We start from the raw sequence: 24853 nt of genomic DNA, 5'->3' as shown, positions 1-24853 counted from the left end.
GTACACCTCTTATTTATCCAAAAATTAATTTCAGTACACCTTGAAAGCAATTATATCATCAATATAAATATATATGTAATTGTTCAGTTGTGGAGGTTCTCATCAATATGCACTATTCTCTTCTACTTGTGAGGCTATGTGGCAAAGAACTTGTTTTGGCATGGGACAAATAGTCAATAGATTACTACAGATATTTTATTCTAAAAGTGCATTAATTATTATGGTTCATGTTTATTAAGATTTTCTTGTTCATAGTATGTTCACAAAAATTCTGTCAAATTGAAAATTCAAATCAGATCAGACTGGATCGGATCAAACAGTTTGGTTCAATCACGGTTACAAATTTATAAAACCGTAAATATACGATTTGGTCACGATTTGAGATCCTTTAGGACCGAACCGAATAGTTTAGTTATATATAAAATATAATATAATCCTAAAATCCAAATCACTTAGAAAATTGTAGCAACTATCAATTCTATGGTCCATTCTTATTTTTTATTGATTTACCGTGGCTGAATTTTGTTGGTTTTTTGAATTGTGGCTAAATATTTGTTGTTAAATTAGTAATTCTGAATATATATTAGCAATTTTGAATGTACTATTCCCACTTCAGTTTTAAAATTGACAAAGAATAATGAATTAAAATTTTTAAATATATTAGCAATTCAGAATGTGTTGGTTAACTTGGTTTATTGTTGTGCATTTGGATTTTGAAATATGAATACTTCTAATGTAGGGGGCAAAAAAAAAATGTACAGAAAAAAAAAGATGAAAAAAAAATAGGAACCGTGTGGAACCGAACCGAACCGAACCGGTTTCTCACTGTTTTATTTGGTTTGTTTCCTTTGGTCAATTAATAGTTTGGTTTGGTTCCAGAATTGGTTCTAGATTTTCTGGAACGGTTAGAATCGGTTTAATTTCAAAAAACTTTCAAACTGATCTAAACCAAACCGTGTACACCCCTCTGTCTGTCCATAGGCCATTAGAGTTTAAATTCTGTAGTTAATTACTTCAACTTCACAAGACTTTCTACCAAATTAGAGTTTTATATTTTTGCAAATTTCAAGATCTTTTTTGGACACGTATACTCTCCATTGGTATAAAATTTTCTACTGTGTTCATACCTAAAATTTGCAAATGTGTATAAATTAATGATGGGAAATAGTTAATTAACGCTTCATATTGCAAGGTTCATTCACTTATGAGATTATTATAAAAAATACTACATGGATCCTATGCTCGAAATCCCTTCTTTTTATTTGTACATTGAACTTTTTTTTCTTTTTTCCTGAAAGTAAATATACTCTTACATGCTTCCATTAGAGCTTAAACTCCCTATCTACACTTTTGAGAGGCAGAGGACATACAAATCAAACCAAGCTTTGATGACTTTTTCATTAAATTTGCAATAATGGGATAGCAATAATCTTTTTCTTATAATTTCCTATATTTTCTCACCAATTCATCCTATTCAAACAAGAAGCGCAATCCTTGACTTTTCAGAATAAAAAAATAAAAAAATAAAAAATAAAAAATAAAAATTCCTTTACTTTTCAAGACAAACACTCCCTATTCTGTATTTGGGACTATAGATCCTAGTTCTTGTCCCTTTAGGTGAAATATGGAAAAATATGAAAAGGGTTGTTACTTATGCGGTGCTTTCACCGGCTAGACACCGATGGCTTAACCACAAGAGAGCCGAAGAAGCAGATCACCTTGAGGGAATGTGATAACGAATACACGTACTCTTAATTGAGTACGTGTATTCGTTCTGTGTTTATAATCCATGGATGAGATGGCAGGTTGATTTGGATGGTCATGAGAAGATCATTAGGAAAGCTATTGCAAGTGTAAGAAAGTATCAAGATCCTGAAATTGATGAGAAGATGCAACAGTGGAGGAGTGGTGCAAAGAAGGTGGAAGAGGATTTGCTTGATGTTCTAATTACGGTCAAAGATACATATGATAACCCATTACTGTCAACAGAAGAGATCAAAGCACAAATCATTGTAAGACACAGTGCACTCTTTGATTGTGGAGACACATAACATTATCCGTTGGGGAAGAAAACAGATATCATATATAATTTTAAACCTGTAAATAATGAAAAAAGGAAAATTATAACAGCCTCGTTTGGGCTGAGATTATCCTTCATCACTCATGTTCTCATACTCTGGTACTAGAGATGCAAAATACCCTTCATCAGGTGGGCTTCCCTCGTTCTCACAAGAGGCTGGTGAGAGCAAACAGGGGCGCAAGTTTGAGAGCCCATTCTGCCTCATGTACGTCTCTAGTGGAAGGCTTGCTGCATGAACAAGTCTGGTCATGCTCGCTCCTGTTGTCTCTGTTAGAAGGTCGTCTTCACGGTTGGGATGGCAATTCAAGTCTAGCTGTTCCTTGCTGGACTCAGCCACCTCCATTTGTGTTCTAACCCCGGTTATTTCATTATCTGAATGGTTTATATGCGGCAATGGATGTTCAGATGTGCCAGCCATCTCTGATTCATCCCTTGGAGGAACCTGGTCCTTCCTCCGGGCAATTTCTGCTTCATGTTCTGATTGGCGTTTCTTCTTCCGCGACATGAGGGTTCTAAACCGGCGCTTCACGGTCATGCACACAACGCATATGCAACTGGGCTTGTGCTTGCCGGTCCCACTAGGGGGCTGAATGCAGACGATGCAACTGCAGCCAGGACGATGCCTAGGATGTTTTGTAGTGGCTCCAACTGACAGATCACCTAACTCACCCACATTGTCTCCTAGGACTGCAGCAGTGGCCAAGGTGTCTAATCCAGAGGGCTCGTGTTCTTGGCCTACCTTGCGGCTTTCTATGGTTCTTCGTTTCTTAAAATCTGGAGAAGTGAGAGAGAGGGAAATTAAGCATCGGCAGGTATTTTGAGATTCATTAGGGAAAATATCACAATCAATATGACAAAACTATTTGCAATGAGAATAATCATAAAACGAAGAAAACCAACAGGTGACACGAGTAAGAATAGGGAAAAGCAACTTGTACTGATGCAAACATTGAAACTGTTGAAAAACGTCTTGAATGGTCACACATTGAAAAACGGGTTTTACAGACGTAGGATCTCTGAATCAACTCAAATGGCCACTGGACCCCATTTTATCTGAATTTCGAAACTGTTGGACATAAAGTTATTAACCAACTTAAAAACTTCACTCCTCACAATAAAAATAGACAAAGTAAATTAGTCCCTCTACTTACTTCTCCTTTCACAATAAACATAGGCATACAAAGAATACAAATCATCTATTTTTCACAAGTGCAACACATGAACATTCACATAAAGCATGCCAAAATCTAAAAGCTTCCAAAATCATCCATACTAATCTTCATGGACACATCAAATTGTGTGAGGTATAAGCAACAGATGTAATATGAAATGGGGAAGGATAAAGTAATGTGTCGGAGACACCTATTATCGAACACAATCAACAGAAGTGTCCAACTAAAGAACAATGAAACTCTTCCTACTTCAATAGAATTTCATAAGAAACAGACGTAATATGAAATGGGGAAGGATATAGTAATGTGTCAGAGACACCTATTATCGAACACAATCAACAGGAGTGTCCAACTAAAGAACAATGAAACTCTTCCTACTTCAATAGAATTTCATGCAATACTTACCAAAATTATCAGCATACAAAATAAATTATTTGAAAAAAAAAAAAAATGAATGAAGCTTCCATGTAAAACAGACTAATCCCAAAAGATAGAAAACAATTGAACAACTTCAACAATTTAACATAGTCCATTTTTTTTTTTTTAACATACATAGTCCATATGTAACCAAGTCCATTTTAGACAGTATGCATGCATAATCATCCACAGTGCAGCCAGCGTGCAACTAAATATGCGCTAGTGGATACACATAGGCATTGTCTGAAAGCGAACACATATAAGGACTTGCAAGCATTATGATTATTAATTCTCAAATCCATTAAAATTTAGTTAAAATAAGAAGGAAACACAGTCTTATTCATACCCTTGCCAACTCTGAAAAAGCTTTCCAGATCCTTTGGACTCATATCTTCAGGTGCAGAACATAAACATCTGGAAGCACATCATAAACATTAGTATGAAAAAGTACTTCCTTTTTTGCCACAAACAAGCAACAGAAATTACAACATTCATGTAATCATAACTAGAGCCTTGTCTATCTCAATGTACAACTCCCAACTGCATAAACAAGGATCGAATAGAAATAAAATAATAATAATAATAATAAAAGGATGGAGCTGTATTCGATCTCATGACTCTGATATGGCCACAAAGAGACTTTACGAGCTATGCTAGCAGAAACCTCATACAACACAAAATTTAATTTTAGGAAGACAAATACAAGAATAAAGGAAAAAGATAAAAATAAAAAAATAAAAATGGTCCAGACCTGCTTGGATCCCAAATATTTTCTGAACATGTCCACTTCGGAGGGAGAAGAACATCCACAGGCAACTTTCGCCATTTGGAGCAACTATCGCAGTGAGTCCATTGTTCCTGTTCCCTGGATCATGATTAATGCTCTATATATTCAGAGTTGAGGGATGTTCCAACGAAACAATAATATTATTTTCTTTTTTTTTTTTACTTTTTTGTTGTGGTGGTGGTGGTGGTGGTGGTGATTTTGGGGTGGGGGGTCATTGATATTCTTAATTCTGTACATATAAAAATGAAACTGAATTGAGAGTGGCCCTTTACATGCATCACAAGTGGTAATGGGGGCAGCTTGGGATAGCCCGTTCTTCAAATATCTTGGACCATAATGCATGCCAGAGAGGATGAGAAAAATATTAAAGAAAGAGAATTAGAGGACAACTAATAAGATCGTGAGTCTAGAGCCACAGGTTCTTTCCATCATTCATTTCTCATCTGTCGATTGTTTAAAAATATGGGAGCAAAATAAATCTGCCATTTGAAACTTTAGAAATAGTTCTCTAAAAGGAAGACAAGTGAAACCAGAAGCATAACAAACATGTCAAAAAATGACAGCAAAACTTTCTCAAAAGTCTGTTAGTCCCCCATAACCCCCTCCCTTCCTTCCTTCTCTCTCTGTTTCTTGATATACTGATGACAAAATAACTAAATAACTTAAGAAGTTACTCACCCAGATGCTCGTGTGGTGAATATAGTCCTCTTTCCAAAAACTGGTGGTTCCTAAATAACATGAACAACATTAGTCACACAGATGACGTGGAAAACATGGTGGGGATTGATGTTCTAAACTCGCTAGAAGGTAGAGCAGCATTCCCCACAGATGACTTATTAACTTGCAGACAAGAAAGGCTGACCAAAATATGTTTAAAACAAACAAGTATTTGTTTCGAATGGCATATTTACATCATATTCTTCAAATTCATGCTCCTCAATCATGACAACGGTTGGCTTGGCACTCGGGGGTGGGCGAAGCAACTCCTGAGCTTCTTCCCATGTGAGTCTCAGCTCCATAGCCTCTTCACTATGCATGAGTAGTCTCTTGCTTTTTAACCCAATGTTTCGAGTCCTCTTCTTCTCTGGAATCAGAAATGACTGCTGCGATGAGTCCTCATTTGTCCTACCTCCACTCTTCTCATTTTATGCCAACCAAAAATAATGAGCAAAATCAAATATTCAGACAGAGCAATAAGATGAGACATTTGCTTCTGTTCAGCAACGGGACATAGACAACTTACTGTAACCAGGTTTTCATTAGCACCAGAGAAGGAGCCTTCTCCAGAAGGAGCGTCATTAGGTAGGACAGATACTTGGTTGTCCTGTTTCTTAGCAATATAAATTATTTATGTCAGCCCATTGACACACTGACACACCCAGAAAAAGGGAGAGAGAGGATGTTAAATAATGGAGAAGAGGATGAAGCATACGAAGGTTGACCTGCACATCAACAGGGTTTGCTGCCTTCCGAAAGCCCATGACAAGTTTACCGCCAGGATCTATGCGACTAAAAGTCACTGCACAAAAGTTAATTAATAAATTAAAATTTTCAAATTAGAACCAAATAAAAAAAAGACTAAGAATATGCAAGGTGGATCAATCTCGATTGAAGAACTATACTGAGAAAAAAATGAAAAAGGTAAACTATTATCTGAACTACCGATGGATGTTGTCCATGTATGCATCAAGATTCCTTTAGTACAAAGATTTCAGTTATGCATGCTAGGAATGTATAAATGTGAATGATTTCCCATAATAAAATCAAGGCTCCATTACCAAACTCATAAATATAGAACACATGGAGGATGTTTAGTTGTCATTTTAGAAAAAAACCATGCCCAAAATATGAATAGTCCAGGACTGATAGTTCACACCACTAATAATTGAGGAAAATGCTTTGAATATTAGAACAAACAAGCAGTGCCATGAGCCTACTTCATCAAAATCTCAGGAGGATCAATTACCAAAAGAACCAATAAATCAATCAAACAACTAGCTACAGAATATTAAAACAATATATGGAACAAGACAAATAACACTGCACAATAATGCAAAATTGCTATGTTATTCCAGCAATTATATATACAGGTTATTAGAGAAACAATTCAAGTACAGGGCCTTCAAATGTCAACTATATGCAAACATAAAAATTAAAGCTACAACTAATATGTATAATTAAATATACATGTAAATTTCCCTAAGAGCAAAAATGGCATGAAGAATACCAGTATCACCAGCTTGTAATTGCATATTCTGTATGCAAGGGGTTACACCCTCTAACACATACATCCGGCTATTATTGTTGGGCCAAAATCTGAACTGAAATGTCCACTCTTTACCCTTTATATCCTGAATCCTTACTGGTAGACCATCTGACTGATAAATAGGTGGAAAATACGCCTGCAATGATTTCCATATTGTAAAGCATCATTATTACTGTTAATTATGGCCATCAGTTGTATTTTGGTGAAAATGGGGAAAGAAAATGGATTGAGGTGCTAAGCAGAAAACAGCGGCCAACCTCCAATCTTATTATCACTTTACTCAAGTGCCCCTAACGGGTGTCATAGTGGGGGGAAAAGAGAAGTTATGAAATGAAAAAAATTAAATTTTTTTTCTACTATTTTAAAGCGTAAGGCAAAACATATTAATATAAGTATGCACTAAAGGTGTCATCGTATAATAAACTTGAGATTTAGGGCCAGACAGGCATTTTAGAATTCATAACAGAAAGAAAGTGTAGTATGAATTTACAATGGCACTATTATGAGAATATAAGAAGCATTATTTTTAATGACCTTGGGCTGCCAAGTGTAAGAAAATAAGTTCGAGTTTGGGGACAATCACTTTGTGTAGATAATGACAAAGATTAGTCTATATTTAGTGTATCTCTTCCAGTATCCTTCATTAACAGGATTAAATTTGGTGATGGTCTTTTTATTATTTATTCCTGCAATCATATAGTAGCTTTGGGGGCAAAAGAGTCAGTTACATGGTAGCTTGGGATGTAACAATGGTAGGTATTTAAGAATAAGTTAGAAGATGAAACTGTAATGTATACATATATAATTGTGTATAAATGTATAGTATCATTAGAGGCAAAAGATAAAATAACTCTCAAAATATACAAAAATGAGATCACAACTTCCATTTCTATTATAAGTAGTGATTTGCATCCAGAAAAAAGGAAAGTTAAAATTTTAAAAGTAATTTAAACAAACTTACTTCAAAAGAAAATTAAAAGCTACTGGGGGGGAAGAAGCAATAGGAAAAAATAAAACTTACTTCAGCACAGGCTTTGGGGAGGACTAAACGACCAATTCGACCTGCATCACTGGCACTCAAAACCTTTTCGAACAACGGCACAATAGTGGAATTCAAACTTGAAGATAACAAATGTAAGGTGAAAACCATCTTTCAATTAATGGATAAAGAAAACCATGCATATTAACAGGAAAGCAGATTGCTTTATTACAAGAACCAAATTAAATATGAAAACAGTGGCATAATCAAGGATACTCTCCAGATAACTGCTGTAATTCTTCGTCAGTAATTCTTGGCCAGTACCGTGAAAGTAACTGGTTCCTGCCCCGCCCTTCAGCAGGAGGTCGGGCAGTGCGCGCCTGAGAAACCATCTCCTTATTCGCCTCTAAGCCGATAGTGAGGCCACTTTTGGGGGGCTTGGGCAAAATATGGCGTGTCCTTTGCCCTTGTTGAAAAGGAGGAAGTTTGCTCTGTTCCCTTCCTTCCAAAACCCCACCAGGAAAAGGTAATGCAGAATTTGTAGTACCCAAAGGAGGGCTTAGTGAGAAACTTAAGGATGGTTGAGTGAGTGATTCATACATATCTTTAACCCCTTGCATTATTATGTTATTGTCTGGTTTAGCAAATATGGATGATACAACTGAATGTTCTGTCAGATTTGGAAAAGCTTTGCTGGCTTCCCCAACCGGACGTATGATGTCTTCAGGTTTCCTTTGAAGAAGAGATGCATTTAAGTCACCATTCTGAGCTTGAGGGAAGTGGCTGATCTCATTCACTTCCGTTGTTTTTCTCAACTGCATAACCCTCCTCTTATCAACAATAATTCCATTGATTTTATTTTCACCAACAGAGGATTGTAGATCACATATATCATTTGTTGTCAGTGTGCCAAATCCACTGGGAATATCATTACTTGGAATCTGCATGAATAAATTATAGAAGGATTTAAGATACTAGTATGTAACATATTACTTACAATATTTAGTTGTACTCCTGAGAGTACGAACTACACCCTACGTATGCAGGAAACTAATCAAGTAAAATGACTAACAACATTCGGACAAAAACATACTAAACATGACCAAAACTGGCTATATCTCAAGTAAAAAGACAAAGTCCTTCTGCAAACAAACACCAGGTTTACCCACAACTGTTCCATTGGCAAATTCATACAAGTGAAAAGACATATTTCATCACCTGCTGCTCTGCTAAAAACGAATATGGTCCAACAAAATATTGGAATTATGCCAATGATATAGACAGGGAATGTCAAATCTAATAATTTAAACCATCCATCTCTTCCCCATAATAGGCCATAGATGATGTGTGGATGCAGTTAAATTACCAAAAAAAAAAAAAAAAAAAAAATCACTAAGTGCTACTATTCATACTCTTTAGGTTACCCGTAAAATTACATTACTGATCTACTTTTGGCATAAAATAATGTAGCACATTAAATGCTCCTTGCACAAATGTAACAACTAATAATTTAAAATCAAGACTGATGCCAAATGGCCTAGAAAAAATCATTTAATGTATGCAGTCCATTGTTTTTGAGCAATTTAACATAACTGATAGTAATATTTTGGATTTTAGATAATTAATTACCATAATTGGTCTTACTGAGTGAATCTCCGAACTCTTTGCACAGTTTATACACCCTACACCTCCAAAATCCAGGTAATCCTGCAAATCTTTTGAAGCAATGCATCCACAATGGATACGCTGCCATACCAAATTGAACAAGACTTTAAAAGCACAACAAAAACAGAGTGTTCTGAAAACATAAGGAAAATCAAGCTTTAATTACCTTCCCACAGAATCTGCATTCTCTCCAACCAGTTTCCTCCAGGTGGAATGTCTCGCAGTAAATTAAATTTTCATAGGCAGATCTAATATTCACATGAGGCCATGTCAAGCAAAATCCAAACAAAAATTATAATCACTATGAAATCCAAACAGGAATCTCTCAAACAATTTGACACATGGAAAAATATATATATATATCATCATGAGATAATTCATCTCACTGCTTTGTATGCAATCAAAAAAAGACCCAACTATATCAGAAGAAAATCTACATTTCTGATGTGACAATTGTTGCAACTCCTCAAGCAAATCAATGTATTACAACTGTATGTACAGAATGAGAGTCAAGACTACTAAGATAGTTTGATCGCATACAGTGAAAACCAACGATAAACTAGTGAAAAGAGTGAGATGGTACACATTTAGGGTAATGTTAGGCATTTGGTAAAACAACATGGATTGAGATAGAGTGCAGAATGGCGAAAGATGATTCATGTGGCCAATCCCAAATAGTTGGTTAAGGTTTTGTTGAGTTGAGTTGAATTCACTCGAGCTAAGGTAATGCTTTGAGGCTATTTATTCAAATTGAGATTTTCTTTAGTCCTCTAGTTGCTTCTACAAATTTCTTCCTACAAAAATGGAAAATGAAAGTGCACTATATTATCATAGCATTGCCTATGATCATACCCATGTTTTAAATTGGGGAAATAAACACTTTAGAAAAGAAAAAATAGAAGTAAAGAGAAATCAATAATAGGAAAAGTTCCAAGTCTGATCACGAGAAAATGTGACATAAAAAAATCCCAAATAAAGGAAAAATTCAAACCAAAAAAAAAAAAAAAACTCCCAACAAGAACTATATTGAGATCCAAAAAAAAACTCACAACCCCAAACTGCCCTTGGAACATGAAATCAACTCAGACACAGCTGATACATGAAAATTCCGAGAAGGCAGGGCTAGAATTGGAATTGGCAAATTACCCGCAGTTGTAACAGAGAGTGGCGAATCCACCTGATTTCAATCCCCAACCTTTCTTCCACTCGAGGCTCGTCGGTGCCCGGCACACTTGGTTCATGCAAATCTTTGCCATTAACCCAAATTAAACCTAACACCAATCTCTACGCAAACAAAAAAAACCCAAATCAAAACCCTAAAATTCTCTTTAAAGATTCGACTACCCAACACATATAAAAGATCAAATCAACCCCAAAAAATGAAAAAGAATAAAATCAATGAAGATTTGAAAATAAGAGATACAGGGTACAGAGTAGCGAACCTTGAATGCCACATTGACATGAATACAAACATTACAGAAAAGCCATGAATTTGGTGTGGTTAGCTCTTGATTATACAGAAAGACTTCAACTTTCAGAGTGAATCTGTGAGCTAGAGGAGTGGGTCAACTCAGTGAAGGTGAGATTAAGACGACGATGGAGGTTCTTGGGATTGAAGGGTTATGAGAATAGATGTAGAGAGAGAAGAAGAAGAAGAAGAGAGAGAAAGCTATCTATGGTGTGCATGCAAAGCAAACAGAACAGAGATGAGATGCGCAAAATGCATGCACGACACTTGAAGACACCGCGAGGTCGTCTCCCCACTTCACCCTTTTCCTTCTATTGCCCACTTTCGGACACTTGATAAGATCCACCCGACGGTTTTGTGGATTCCCATGACCACTTGTCGGTTAATTTCCGATCAAAGTCAAAATTACTATAAAAAATAGGTAATTTTTGTTGAATTTGTTGTCAAAATTGTAGGACTTATTTCCTTTTATTCCCCTACAAATTCAAAATTGTGGGACTTATTTCCTTTTATTACCCTGGCCATTTAAAGCATTTTATTAAACAATATGTTTGGGGCAAGATGGTCTTCGCGTATATTTAAAGGGCAATAGGGACCTTCTGCTGTTTCAGATTGCTGACATCATCATCTAACCAGTTTGACCGTATTAGACCACTGACGTTTGTTTAGGGAAGTAAATGATATTTATACTAATCAGAGGAGAGCTGTTTGAGCTTTTTGCTAATTAGAGGGGAGCTGGTGTAATTTACCCATAAGATTATTCAAGATCAGATCAACCTTCTAATCTTTCATTTAAATTTTTTTTTTTTTTAACTGAATTAGGTTTGGATTTGTGTAGATTTCGTTTTCTACACAAAACGATGAAAGGTTTATTTCTTCTTCTACTATTGTAAACAATACTCCAATTATAAAATTCAAATAATAAAATGATACATTGTAATGTGCATACTATGAAAAATAAATCTTTGTGTGGACATAGATTAGAAAAAATAAAATAAAATACTTTACGGTGGAAGTACATAATAGCAATTTGAATTACATTTTGAAGGAAGAAAAATGAATTTTCATTAATTTTTTTAAAGCACGTGTATCGTTGCTACAACACGCATCATTTAAATTAGAAATACATTTAAAAACGAAACTTCAAAAACTTACCACCACAATTCCTACCAACCTACAATGCCATGGGGAAAAAAAAAAAAAAAAATTCTACCATAAAAACAATTAAGGTGATATGTCACTATCAGTTACCAATATTCTCATGCATGCATTGTGCATAATGTCAACCAAATTAGGTAAAACAAATGATGATAATCAACACAAAGTGCATGAAACCAAGATAAGCTCTAATGGAATTGATAATAAAATACAAAACAATTCTTTTCATATTAAACAATTCTTTTCATACTATAAACGCGTTAGCTCCAAACTCTAATAGATCATATGTTTAATGATAATATTTACTTACTCCTGCTGAATATGTGTTCTTTTCTAATCTATGAATAATTTAATTACAAACGCAAATCTTTAATTATAAAATTAAAAAAATAATAAATAAATAATTTTATGTTTATTTATACTCTGGTAAAAGATACAAGTTTCCAAAATTAATCTTTAAAAATTTAAACATTTATATTGTTAACTTATACAAAATTGCCGTTTATACAAATATAAAATATATATGAGGTCAAGAAAAACAAGAATATATATAAAAATATAGTAATTATCTGGCAAATAAAATGGACAGCAGTGACCTACGTGGTGTGATGCGTCCATGTGAGGGCGTTCAAATCACAATTCCAACGATTTTAGCTAAGAAGACAATGGTAGCAGAGGATGGCATCATGTGCCGTTTCATGCATTCATTTTTTTCACTAAAATCAAACCGCATGCGTTTGAAATTTACAACTTTAATCCAAACCAACATCGTTTTGCAGGCCCTTGGTTTCACACCCCCATTGGCGGCTTTGATTGGAACCTAGCTTGCTCACATTGATGTCACTCGGTGCGGAGAATCGCATTGGTTATAAGACTGTAAATAAATCGAACTGATAAGTATCGAGTACATGCAGTTCATTTGTTTTGAGTTTGGTTTGGATTCAGCTCAAAACGTGTGCTCAACTTGAATTGTTTCTAAAAGAGTTTGTGGATGTCCTTAAGCCACGTCACCTACTCATGACCTAAGTAGCCCGCACGAATCATTACTCCAAAGCAGGAAGGACAAATCATAAATAAAATTTTGAAGAGTGGGTCGAGGAGTATAGCGACCCAAGTACGAATCGTTGATCGACGGGCCCAGAACTTCAATCCGACCCAAGTACGAATCGTCGATCGACGGGCTTAAAACCTCAATTCAATGCAATTATGAATTATCGATCAACGGACCCAAAACCTCGATTCCACCCAAGTACGAGTCGTCAATCGACAGACCCAAAACCTCGATCTAAGTACGAATCATCGATCGACGGGCCCAGAACCTCGATCCGACCCCAGTACAAATCATCGTTCGACGGGCCCCAAACCTTGATCTGACCCAAGCACAAATTGTCGATCGACAGATCCAAAATCTTATGACGACTTGATCACATCAATCTATAGGCCTAACTAACCGGAACGAAGAGTAAATGGTAAGACTTACTTCGTTGTCAGGGGAAGCACAAAAGAGACTTTGGATTGGAGGAAAGAAAGCTAATCAAGTCTTGCAAAGCAAGACCCAATTCGAGGACCAGAGTGAGAGATAACCGGAGTAAAAGTCGCTACCGTTATGCCTGATCTTGCGTCATTAAAGGAGCGTTACACTTATCTAATGGTCCTGAAGAATAAGAATTAAGGCAGCATAATCTTAATGATTACATGAGTCCTACCCTATTCAGAAGGAGCCTAATAAGCACTAATAAATCCCCTTCACTAACTTGAGGCTATAAATGGAAGAAGGTCAAAGGCAGGCTACTCAGACCATCGACTCCTGGCATTATCTCTCTTACCATCACTCCAATCCCTACCTTTGGGGCTAACTTTCTCTCCCTTCCATAGCTCTTTTGCTTTCCTCGCATTGTCTTGAGTGATATACCCCAGACTCATTGACTTTTCAACAGTGTCCTAGGAACCAGTATCTACAGAGTTCAAACTTGAATTGTTTCCAGAAGAGCTCGGTTTGGATTTAGCTAAAAACGTGTGCTCAACTTGAATTGTTCCTGAAAGAGTTCAAACTTGAATTGCTTCCAAAAGAGCTCCATTTGATCATCAAATTGATTATTTAATGACCGAACATAGATCCAGATTTGTTAGCGATAATTCTATTTATATGGAATAGAAACAAAATGATTTTACCATTAGGGCACTACAATATTTAAGCTATACGCACGCAAACATCATACCAAGTAATTACTTATTGCAAATTTGTAAATTAACCTTGCGAATTCATAGATTTACAAACACGCTAGAATCATATTTAGACTTTTCCTTATCAATCCCACTTTGACAACACAAAATGGAAGAGATTTCAAGTTGAAAATGTTCTTGGTTTTGCAACAATTGTTGAATGCTTCAAGATGTGCAAACTGAACTGCCCACCCTTCTCTGTAGTGTCTATCTTTGATTGTCCCGGAGGAGGCAAGAGTTCGAAATTCTGTACCAAACGTCCTAAAGTGATGCCGAGGATGGGCAGAGCAAGGATAATTCCAGGGCAGCTCCTCCTACCAACACCAAATGGAAGGTACCTGAAGTCATTGCCATTGGCCTCAACCTTGGACTCCTCTTGCAAGAACCTCTCGGGCCTGAACTCTTCGGGGTTTTTCCAGTGAGCTGGGTTGTTGGCAAGCCACCAGGCGTTCACCAAGATTTTGCTCTCCGCAGGGATGTCATAGCCGCCAAGCTTTGCGTCTTGCAAATTCATGTGGGGGACCAAAAGAGGAATGGCCATTCGTAGGCGAAGGGTCTCCTTGACCACAGCTTGGAGGTAGGGCAGCTTATAGGTGTCAGGCTCGGTGACTTGAACTCCAGGACCAAGCATGGTGTCAATTTCATCCCTGAGCTTCTTCTGGATTTCAGGGTGGTTAACAAGCTCTGCAATGCCCCATTCTATCGACCATAGTGTGGTTTCAATAGCTGTTACATGACATACAGACAGGGATATGCATTAGCATGAACATGAGGCCACAGTAGTCTAACATATCAATACATCGGTAAACACATACATGTAAATGTACATATTCAGACAGAGATGGATATACATGAGGCCCATAATACACACCAATATATTAATACACATTCATGCACATACTTCAATCATGATGAAATAAACTATAATGTATCTGCCGTAGTTGGTGATCCTCATAAATTAAATTAAATGTACAATTAGGTGTTTTGGTTGGCAATGACCCACTAATGATAGTTCCACATAGCTGCACCTAAATATCAAATAATCTCGCTAGGAAACATAGCATGCGATGCACCTACCAAACACCAAACATGATTGGTGGGGATTCCACTAATTTGAAAACCTTAAATCCCCTAATCTCGCTAGGAAACATAGCATGCAATGCACCTACCAAACACCAAACATGATTGGTGGGGATTCCACTAATTTGAAAACCTTAAATCCCCTGCTCCCCACCTTCAAAGTTCAAAGTTTCATTTGTGGATTCGGTAAAATTTGACTTATTTGGTCATGCTCGGACCCATTCTAAAAGTGAAGGAAATTTTTACTTTCTGTGCACTTCAGTTTCCATGTAACTTTTACATTTCATATGATGAGCAGGAAACGTAAATTGGAATGTTAATCGCATTGCTTTGGAAAAAATCATCCATAAAAACGAATGAGTAGGAGATGATAAGTATAATGTGTTTGGTTTGGTACTATAACATATAACAATGACTAAACCAAATTTAATGACCCCAACCCCGTATAACAATGAAAATTCAAAGTTACTCATAAACTAAGAATGTAAATAGCTATCAGTAGCAATAAGATAAATAATTAAATAACACAATAAAGTTTTAGTAAGTCGTTAATCATGTCATAAACATTGATGGAGATGAAAATAGCCATTGAATAAACCGACTAGAAAGCTATTAGACGATATCATAAAGTTTAATGTAACTTCCTAAATGGACCAACCAATAAATGACCTCCTTTAAAAGCAAAATTAGCACTCAAAATCTAGAAAGGCATTCAATTATCAGCATAGATTTTATGTTTACGTAGTAGAAGAAGAAATAGCACCTGCACAATATTAATTACTTCACCTAAATTTAGGCGTCTCTAGAAAGATCAATCGGACAATGGCGGGTCCACGAAGCAAGCAATGAAAGTGGTCACTTGGGGCTATGTGGAACAATAAGACCCTCTTATATTTTGGTTATGTGGGTTTTATTATATCAAGTGTGAAGCTACCACTCAACTATTACCGGTAGTTGGTATGATCTCTCCTCCTCAAAAGAGAAGTTGAGAGTTCCAACCCCGCAAGAGGTTGTGTGCAGTTTGCCTTGACATCTAAAAAAAATTGAAGCAATTAAATATGTAAATGAAATTGATGTGATAGAGACTTTATATATAAGTACATGTAGAATCTTTTAAAGAAATTAAAATAGAAATTAAGAAAGGTAATAGAAAGTTACAATTAATAATTAATAAGAAATGTAAATGATAAACTAAATTATTAAAGTTAAACAAGAATCAAGTGCTAATATCTTACCCAAATTAATGTTGTTTACTTTAATAAAATAAATATAGGCATCAAAATGTTAATAATTCATAAAATGATAAATTAAAATATTAAAGTTAAGAGTATACATGGTCCAAACGGATTATTTTTATTTATGTGAGAGTAGTTATATTTGGGCACGCAATATTCTTTGATGGAATATTTCTTATTGGTCATATTAATACAAGAGATGTTATTGGTCATATTAATACAAGAGATGAGGAAATGAAGCGTCCCACTCTATTATATTTGGCATGCATTGATCAATTAAAAGCATTTGGCCTTGGAACTCATTTTTCTATTTGAATTAGTACATATATCTTATCCCTAATTAATATGTACTAATCAACACGTAAATAATTGTTCCAACAGTTAAACTAAAATATCTTATCCCTAGTTAATATTATTTAATTAATATACCAAATATAGGCATCAACATGTAAATAATTGTTCTGGTTACTTCTGGAAATGATAGGAATTTCTCAGGATTTGAGATAAGGATGAGACCAACAAAAGTCAAAACATAACATTTAATGGAGTCCATTTTGGCAAGGAAAAAGAAAGATAGACGTTCAGGTAGACTTGGCGGTTACTTAATGCTCTTTGCATTTGTCACGGCAAAGTGACGTTTACAAGTTGCTGGGTGTATATTGACAATTAAGGATGCAAATAACACTAAAATTACAAACACCTCAGAGAAGTGTAGCTTAATAGCACAGGACAAACATGTAAAATCATCAAGAACAAGAGCCGTTTAACAAACGTGTAGAAAAGCGTACCGGCAACATTGATGTTCTCCACAATGTAAAGAACGTTGTCCTCATTTATCTCTCCCTTCTGCTGGGCCTCCAGAATATGATCTATTGCACACTTTAGCCCACTGTTGTCCATCACTTTGGTGCTTGCTAACTTCCTGTAAATACATACACACACATATATATATATAGAAACATTTCTGTCACATCACTCATATTGGAACATATCTAATGGTTGACAATAACATTTAATTGTAAATTGGGAACTCAAAATTTTTTTTAAGATTTTCCCCATTAACTCTATGCATGTGTGTGTGTATATATGAGCGGGAACTGACATTGGGACTTATGTCATTTTTTGGTAAATATATATAAAGAAATATAAAGAAAAGAGTAAAAAGCTTACTTCCTTTCTTCAAGAAAATAGTCTTTGAAGAGGTTCAACCTTCTCTCCTTGACTTCTTTACAGATTCTCAAATAGCCTCTCAAGAGAGGCCTCAAAATGGGAATAAAATCACCATAATTGTACTCAAAGCTCTGAGCCAATCTACTTCTCTCTCCATTCAAGGCCTTGAGCCTCTGAAACAACGGGTCCTCCTCGCTCTCGAACCTTCTGTCGAACATGATCCGGTACATGTTGTTGTACATCATAAGTTGCAACCGCCTCCTCAAAACGATCCCAACCGTCGACGCCTCCGGGATCTTCTTCACATCTTCCACCACACGTGCGGCCTCATCTTCCCACCCGTGCCGGTACTGCTGGACCACCTTGTTGGTGAAGAATGGGACGGTCATGATTCGCCTCATCTTCCTCCAGTGCTCACCGTAGACCGTGAACACCATATCCTGACCCTTACCCGTGAATATATCGAACACCACGTTTCGGGTTCGGGACCCGAACTCGACCCCCTGGGTGTGTAACACGTCTTTGGCTAAGTCAGGAGACGATACCACCACAAGGTTGCGTTGGCCCATTCGGAGCAGAAGAATTTCGCCGAACTTTTTGGCTAGGTCCGTCAGGTTTCGGTGGTTCAAGTCATCGCCGACTTGGAGCCAGTTTCCGAATACGGGTACGGGTATGGGTCCTGGAGGGAGTTTAAAGCGCTTACCACGCAGTTTAGAGACGGTGATAGCGACGACAACGGCAACGAAGAGAGCCAAGAGGGTCTTCTCTAGAAGTAGAAGATCCATTGGGAATGAGGATTGGGAGCGTAGGTTAGAAGGGAAAATGGTGGAGTATGATAGAGTTAAGGGGCGGTGGGTATTGGTGAATGGTGGGTGAAGTGATGGAAGCGCGGGGCATTTATAGAGTGTGTGAGGTGGTGGTGGTGGGAGTAATGGAACGGGTTTGATGTGAGATGTTGGTGCGGGTTGACGGCGTTAGATTTAACGGCGGATTAATTGGGAGGAGAGAGAACGAATAAGACAGGGGAGGGAGTAGGTAAGGGGGTTGGTGAAGCACACTAGCATCGAACTCTCAATCTAAGAGACTGTGTAATCTATAATTCTTTACATGATAGTAACACAACACTCTCTTATGTGAAGTCAAGTTATTGGCAGTTTAGTACAGTCGGTGAGGAGGATTTTGCATATGATTCTTTTCATATATTATGGGGGTAAAGTAAAATCACATCATGAAGTTTAGTAAAAGAATATTCAAAGAAAATTTATTTATTTATTTTTGAATAAAGACACTTTTAGATTCAAAAATAGATAAAGACATCCCTTTATATGAGAAATTGACCAAATTACCCTTTGACTTTTTAAAAGACTTTTTTAATTTTACCATTTAATAAATTGGACCAATCTATCCTCATGAACAATTTATGCATAAAAAAATATATATTTATATAGTTTATTTTTTTTTTTTTTCTTATTACTGTATAAATGTCCCAACTTCTTAAAAATGTAGACTTCTAAAATGATTTTTTTGATCCAATACATATATTTCAAATAAATTATATTTTGTTATTACTTCTTTTCTTTTTCTTTTTAATTTTTAAATTAAGATGTTTAATTCTTTCATCTAAAAAAATTAAATCAATCTCTTTTCCTTAAAAATAAAAAAATATGGTACCAGTCTAACTTTATCCATCTTAAATTATATATCAAATATTATGTATTTTCTAACATAAAAGAAAATAGGTACCAGTATAACTTTATGCATGCATTTGTTTTTTTTTTTTTCCCCTTGTTTGATTATTATTTTTTTTCCCTTTGTTTTATTATTATTTTTTTCCCCTTTTATGTTAGGAAATGTATAATATTTTATATATAATTTAAGATGCATAAAGTTATACTGGTACCATATTTTCTATTTTTAAGGAAAAAAGATTGGATTAATTTTTTAGATGAAATAATTAAACATCTTAATTTAAAAATAAAAAATAAAAAGAAAAGAAGTAAAAACAAAATATAATTTATTTGAAATATATGTATCGGATCAAAAAGTCATTTTAGACGCTTACATTTTTAAGAAGTTGAGACATTCATAAAAAATAAAAAAATAAATAAAAAATTGAACAATATAAAGTTTTTTTTTTATAACTTTTTTTTATGCATAAATTGTTCATGAGGGTAGATTGGTCCAATTTATTAAATGGTAAAGTTTAAAAAGTCTTTTAAATGGTAAAAGGGTAATTTGGTCAATTTCTCATGTAAATAAGTGTCTTTGTCCATTTTTCAACCTTCAGGGGTGTCTTTGTTCAAAAAATAGGTAAATTTCCTCTGAGTGTCCTTTTGTCAAACCTCAGGAGGTGTGGCTGTACTTTACCCTATATTATGAATGATTTAAAAATATATATATCATATTTTTCTACAAATTATAAGAAATAAAAATAAAAATAAAATCGAAACTCTAACGAGATTGCTATATTTAAATTGATATTTGAATTATGAAGTTATTTATACAATGCCTTTTTAATTAGTCCAACCGAAACTCAAACCCCTCTTCTCCTCGTATAGAATGACGAGGTAATATCATTGGACCCAAGACGCTTTGATGGATGCAGTCATATATTTAGAATCACAATAAAAAATCCTAATTATATTAAAAATTACTCTAGTTGGCCCAAAAAAAGTTTAGTTGAGCGTTTTTAAATGTTGTGACATTCAAATTTATAGTTTTTCTTTTGAAATCTCTTAATCACTGGGCAACTCAAGCGGGTTTTGTTTTTTGTTTTTTGTTTTTTTCCATTTGAGACATCTGAAACCAATTTGACCTTTAATGGAGATAAGGCATGATATCCCCAACTGATGCACTTCCGGATAAAGAGTACCAAGGTACCAAAGCAAGAACTTGAGTTCAATGCAGTGTGTATTAACTTAAAGGTACCGGTTGCAACAGTGCTCAAATTGACGTTTGAAGAAGACTAATGCTACTGGCCTAAATTAACCATGTTAAAAAACTGACACATTTCAATTTTGACGTGCTACATTGATTGTTATAGTCATGACCTAAAATTGATTTGTAAGAAAACCGTGTTAGTACCCAGAATTAATTTCATTGGTTTAAATATTCATGATTTGGTATGGTTCCTTGGAAGACCTTGATTAAGAGACTAATATTTGACAGCAAATTATGGAAGGAATGGTCCAATGCTGAATTTAAAGTCTTCATCTATACCCAATTAAGAAAAATATATATATTAATGGGAGCAAACTACTTTGCTGGACAAGCATAGAACAGCGGATACATGGAGTCTCGTGAAGTTAAATAAAGGGTCATTAATATGAGTCGGACACATTTGGATATATTAATGTGAGTCGGGATTCCTACACACACATTAATGCAGCCGAATGTATCCATTTTATGACTCTTCATCACAACACATTGTTTGTTTTTTTTTTTTTTTTCCACCCTCACAACACATTGTTTATTAGTGCCATCAATGTGCCAAAGTGTTTCTCAATTTCATCATTATACTTTATTTGAAATGGACAAATCTTTAATTGAGGTGAAATTATGAAAAGATCCTTGTTCAAAGTGGAGCTATGGTGGAGCACAAGAGGACATAATCTGATCACGTGTTGATTACGTGAAGAATTGTAATGCTCAAAGTTGCTGATTTTAGTGTACAACTTTGGCTACTGGCAAAGTGAAATCGTTTCACTTGGGCAGTGAGTTATTGAAAACTGCGTGAAACAGTTTCTTAATCAGTTTTAGAAACTAGACGACATTAAAAAAAAAGCTGAAGATTTTCGGAAGAAGTTATACATGCATGCTATTTTAGAGTCGAAGAAGGTTATGGTAACTCCTTCTTGTAGGCAACTTGGGGAATAATTGTCCAACAAGGAATTAGATTTTGAAAACTTTCAGAATACAGATAGGTATGAGAGGTTGAGAGAGAGAAGAAATAAAATATGTAAGGAATTTAAGGATGAGTGTTATGAGGAGATGTGAGAGTATATGTAATTCCCAAGTTTATACATGTAGTTTCAAAAGAGATTATGAGTGAGTGAGTGGGGTTTTAACATGTGGTTGTATATTATCTTCCTTAATTTATAATAGTAGAAATCTCTATCTCCATGGACGTAACCCTAGAGTTAGGTGAACCATGAAAAATATTGTGTTGTGTGTGGATGTGTATGATTGTTATTTCCATATATACTTGTGTTCATGTAGTTTAATGATACTTCTTATGCGTGTGATGAAAGGAGGATTTAACTCTCAACAACAACCAGCTGTTTAATGAATTGGAGGGAGTTAATTATCCCCAACAACTGGTAATAGAGCCAATGGTGGGTCAGAGCCCATGATTGGTCCTGAAGATCAATAACAAAAGACTAGTGCGAAGATTATCATAGCAGAGGATGATTGTGAGGTGCTATGGAGATTCAATCAGAGTTAATGATAACACGAATAAGATAGATGATGTGAAGACACAAGCCCATGAAGAACAATTCTGGGACAAGTCAGAGGATACTCATTTTCAAGATAGGACAAAGGCGATAAGCGTAAAGCTAGCCCGTGAGGAACAAGTCTTGGGATAATCCGGAGGATGCTCGTTTTCAAAATATGGCAAATGTGATAGGGGTGAAGCCTACGAGGAACAAGTTTTGGGGACATCCCAAGAGTGGGTGCTAATTCTTAAGATGGGGTAAGGGTGTGAAGAATAAAGGGGTTTACTCCAAACCCTTTGGAGAGGAAAGGGGAATATGAAAAATGAAGAGGATCGGTTTGTTGTTTTTAATCAGAAAAGCAATTGATGAAGATGAGTTGAAAATTGGCGTGTTGCCATGCATGAGTGTGATACCCCTCGGATCCGAGGTAGGTCTTAGTGTTTTGAACTAAGCCATCCCTAATATGACACCGTCCCATACCGGTTCATATATATATCCATATAAGTAGGACTTAACCTTTTATGGTTAATCCAACTTGTAATACCCCTAGTTTAAAAAGGATAAAATTAGGATTTAAATTTCATTCTATGTGCATTTTTGTTTGTTGATTTTTGTGGCTATGTGCTTATGTGTCAAATTGGCTATTTAATTAATTGTTTGCATGTTTAATTTATTTTATTTATTTATTTGAATTAATTGTTTATGTAATTGGGTTAATTTAGTTCTATTATTTTTTTTTTAGTATTGTTTCTCTGTGGGTTTTATTATTGGTAAAGTGGAATTAGGGTTTAGTCTCTAATCATTCATGGGCTAGGGTTATTATTATACCCCTATAAATATCAGTAACTGAGGTTTAGGGTTTTGAGAAAAATAGACGTGAATCCTGTAAAATAGGACCGTGAAATATAGAGTGAAAACAGAGAGGGTTTTTAAGGACAGAGCATGGTAAGGTTTGTAAAGGGAAGAATAGGGAGGATCAAGGGGGTATGGTGGTGGACTAACTAGAATCAGAGGAGGCTTGACAGTGGGTTATATTGCCGGAACAAGTAAAGTCTGTACAGGCAAGTTCTTCTCTTCCTCCTTCCCTTTGGTTCGTGTTCTGTGCACCTAGATATTCTCTAGGGTTTAAACAACCAGTAACTGGGATTTATATGTTTAATATATATTATATAAATGATATGTTTGCATTGAAATCAAAAATTGTTACAATTTCTGCATGGCACGTTTCAATTTTATTTTTGTAAGTGTGTTAACTCTATTGTAACTTTAAGCTTGTTAATTAATTTCAACCACTGCAAACGGATCCTTGGGATGTTACTGGGGTGATATAAGATCCTTAGGTTCAGTGGTAAAGAGGAACAGAGGGAGTGAAATAGAACTGGCATTGTAAATCAGTTCAGTGTTGTGTTCTAACCTGCAAGTTCTATGGCTTTGTTTAAAGCTTTGTAATTGTTCCAAATTGTGTTATCAAACCATTAGCATGCTTCTTAGTATTAATAAGACCCTTAGGACCAGGTTTAGGAATCAACTGAAGGGTAGAAACATACCGGAAAAGAAACAGAAGGTCGGAACGGAGCAAAACGGGGACAGACGGCTCTTAAGGATGTGAGAGCCGGCTCCACAGAAGTGGGAGCCGGCTCCCACACATGTAGATCCGGCTCCTAGGTTATTGGAGCCGGCTCTAGGCTGATTGGAGCCGGCTCCCAAAGTTCTGGAGCCGGCTCCACCCCAAAAAGTGTTTCCTGGATTTATTTTTGACGCAGTTTTGAAGCTGTGAGTGTCTGAACTGTTTTGGAAAAATTTTGGGACACTACAGAGTGTTTAAGAAGTTAATTTTGGATGTTAATAAGACTTTTAAATTGATTAAAGTTTAAAACAAAATTCATGAAGCAATCTGTTTAAAGCTTGGGCTCATTGTGTACGGTTAAGAGAGGGATGGAGATTATACGCTTAGGTTTTTCCCTGGGTGTTCCAGTGGGTTCTAATATATTTATAACATTGTTCTAAATATATTTTAAGGCCATTGATGTATTAGCTTGGAGGTATACATGCTTTGGAGTTAGTTGCTCAAGTTGATAAATCGTTCCCTGCAACTATTTGGTTTACTGTTTGGATTTAAATTGCTGGAACTTTATATATTTTGCTGCAATTGTTTGGATATTGGTTTTGGATTATAAATCGCTAAACGATTATATATATATGTGGAATTTTAATTGTTGAATTAATAGATTCTGTCAATTACATGGTTGTGGAGGATGGTATGAACCGGAATGGGATGGTGTCATACTAGGGATGGTTTAGCTCAAAATGCATAAACCTAACCTATTGAATTTAAGGGAAGGATTGTAAAATATTGAATCCTAAACCTTGTTTAGTCAGATCGACTGATTAAGTTGAAAGACTATCTGGATTAATTATGTTTGTGTGTAGTCGGATCGACTGATTAAGTTGAATGACTACCTGGATTAAATGTTGGTTGTGTTTAAGTCAGATCGACTGATTAAGTTGAATGACTAAACTGGATTAAAATTCTTATGTCAATTCAATAAACAATAAAATGGCATACCTTGGGTTAGACAGACTTTATATATATGTTATGGCACCACGATATGGGCATGAGTCTCAGAGTCGTTGGTTAGGGAGCGTATATGTATTGGGATGCATAGCTAGATATGATGGTTGAGGTGTACCCTGTTAGGTCTAAGTATTCATGCCCA

At 35.6% G+C, this 24853-nt stretch overlaps 2 protein-coding genes across 2 annotated transcripts; both read right to left on the bottom strand.

Annotated features, from left to right (window-relative positions):
- Nucleotides 1–1947: 1947 nt before the first annotated feature.
- Nucleotides 1948–11194, bottom strand: LOC132269254 (B3 domain-containing transcription repressor VAL2-like). The gene is made up of 14 exons (XM_059770389.1): nt 10809–11194; nt 10513–10650; nt 9533–9614; nt 9331–9447; nt 7978–8642; nt 7744–7840; nt 6684–6858; nt 5899–5975; nt 5700–5780; nt 5368–5592; nt 5135–5184; nt 4421–4534; nt 4016–4083; nt 1948–2854 (listed from the first exon to the last, which is right to left on the bottom strand). Exons 2-14 carry the CDS (start codon nt 10620–10622, stop codon nt 2148–2150), a joined length of 2568 nt encoding a protein of 855 aa, XP_059626372.1. The 5' UTR covers nt 10623–10650; nt 10809–11194; the 3' UTR covers nt 1948–2147.
- Nucleotides 11195–14205: 3011 nt separating this feature from the next.
- LOC132269253 (trans-cinnamate 4-monooxygenase) lies at nt 14206–18579 on the bottom strand. The gene is made up of 3 exons (XM_059770388.1): nt 17701–18579; nt 17319–17452; nt 14206–14941 (listed from the first exon to the last, which is right to left on the bottom strand). Exons 1-3 carry the CDS (start codon nt 18483–18485, stop codon nt 14337–14339), a joined length of 1524 nt encoding a protein of 507 aa, XP_059626371.1. The 5' UTR covers nt 18486–18579; the 3' UTR covers nt 14206–14336.
- Nucleotides 18580–24853: the final 6274 nt, after the last annotated feature.

The sequence above is a fragment of the Cornus florida genome, unplaced genomic scaffold (genome assembly GCF_030987335.1).
Source record: "Cornus florida cultivar Cherokee Brave unplaced genomic scaffold, ASM3098733v1 CherokeeBrave_3.0.0_Hap2_Chr08, whole genome shotgun sequence".
In the NCBI taxonomy this organism is placed as follows: Eukaryota; Viridiplantae; Streptophyta; class Magnoliopsida; order Cornales; family Cornaceae; genus Cornus; species Cornus florida.
This window is presented reverse-complemented; position numbering and strand designations above follow the sequence as displayed.

Coding starts and splice junctions, on each gene's coding strand:
- LOC132269254 (XM_059770389.1), bottom strand. CDS start 10,622: ATGGCAAAGATTTGCATGAACCAAGTGTGCCGGGCACCGACGAGCCTC. Junction 7,841..7,977: donor TTACAGCAGTTATCTGGAGA/GTATCCTTGATT, acceptor GTTATCTTCAAG/TTTGAATTCCACTATTGTGC. Junction 6,859..7,743: donor TCCCCAAAGCCTGTGCTGAA/GTAAGTTTTATT, acceptor AAATCATTGCAG/GCGTATTTTCCACCTATTTA.
- LOC132269253 (XM_059770388.1), bottom strand. CDS start 18,485: ATGGATCTTCTACTTCTAGAGAAGACCCTCTTGGCTCTCTTCGTTGCC. Junction 17,453..17,700: donor TATTTTCTTGAAGAAAGGAA/GTAAGCTTTTTA, acceptor ATGTATTTACAG/GAAGTTAGCAAGCACCAAAG. Junction 14,942..17,318: donor GGAGAACATCAATGTTGCCG/GTACGCTTTTCT, acceptor GTCATGTAACAG/CTATTGAAACCACACTATGG.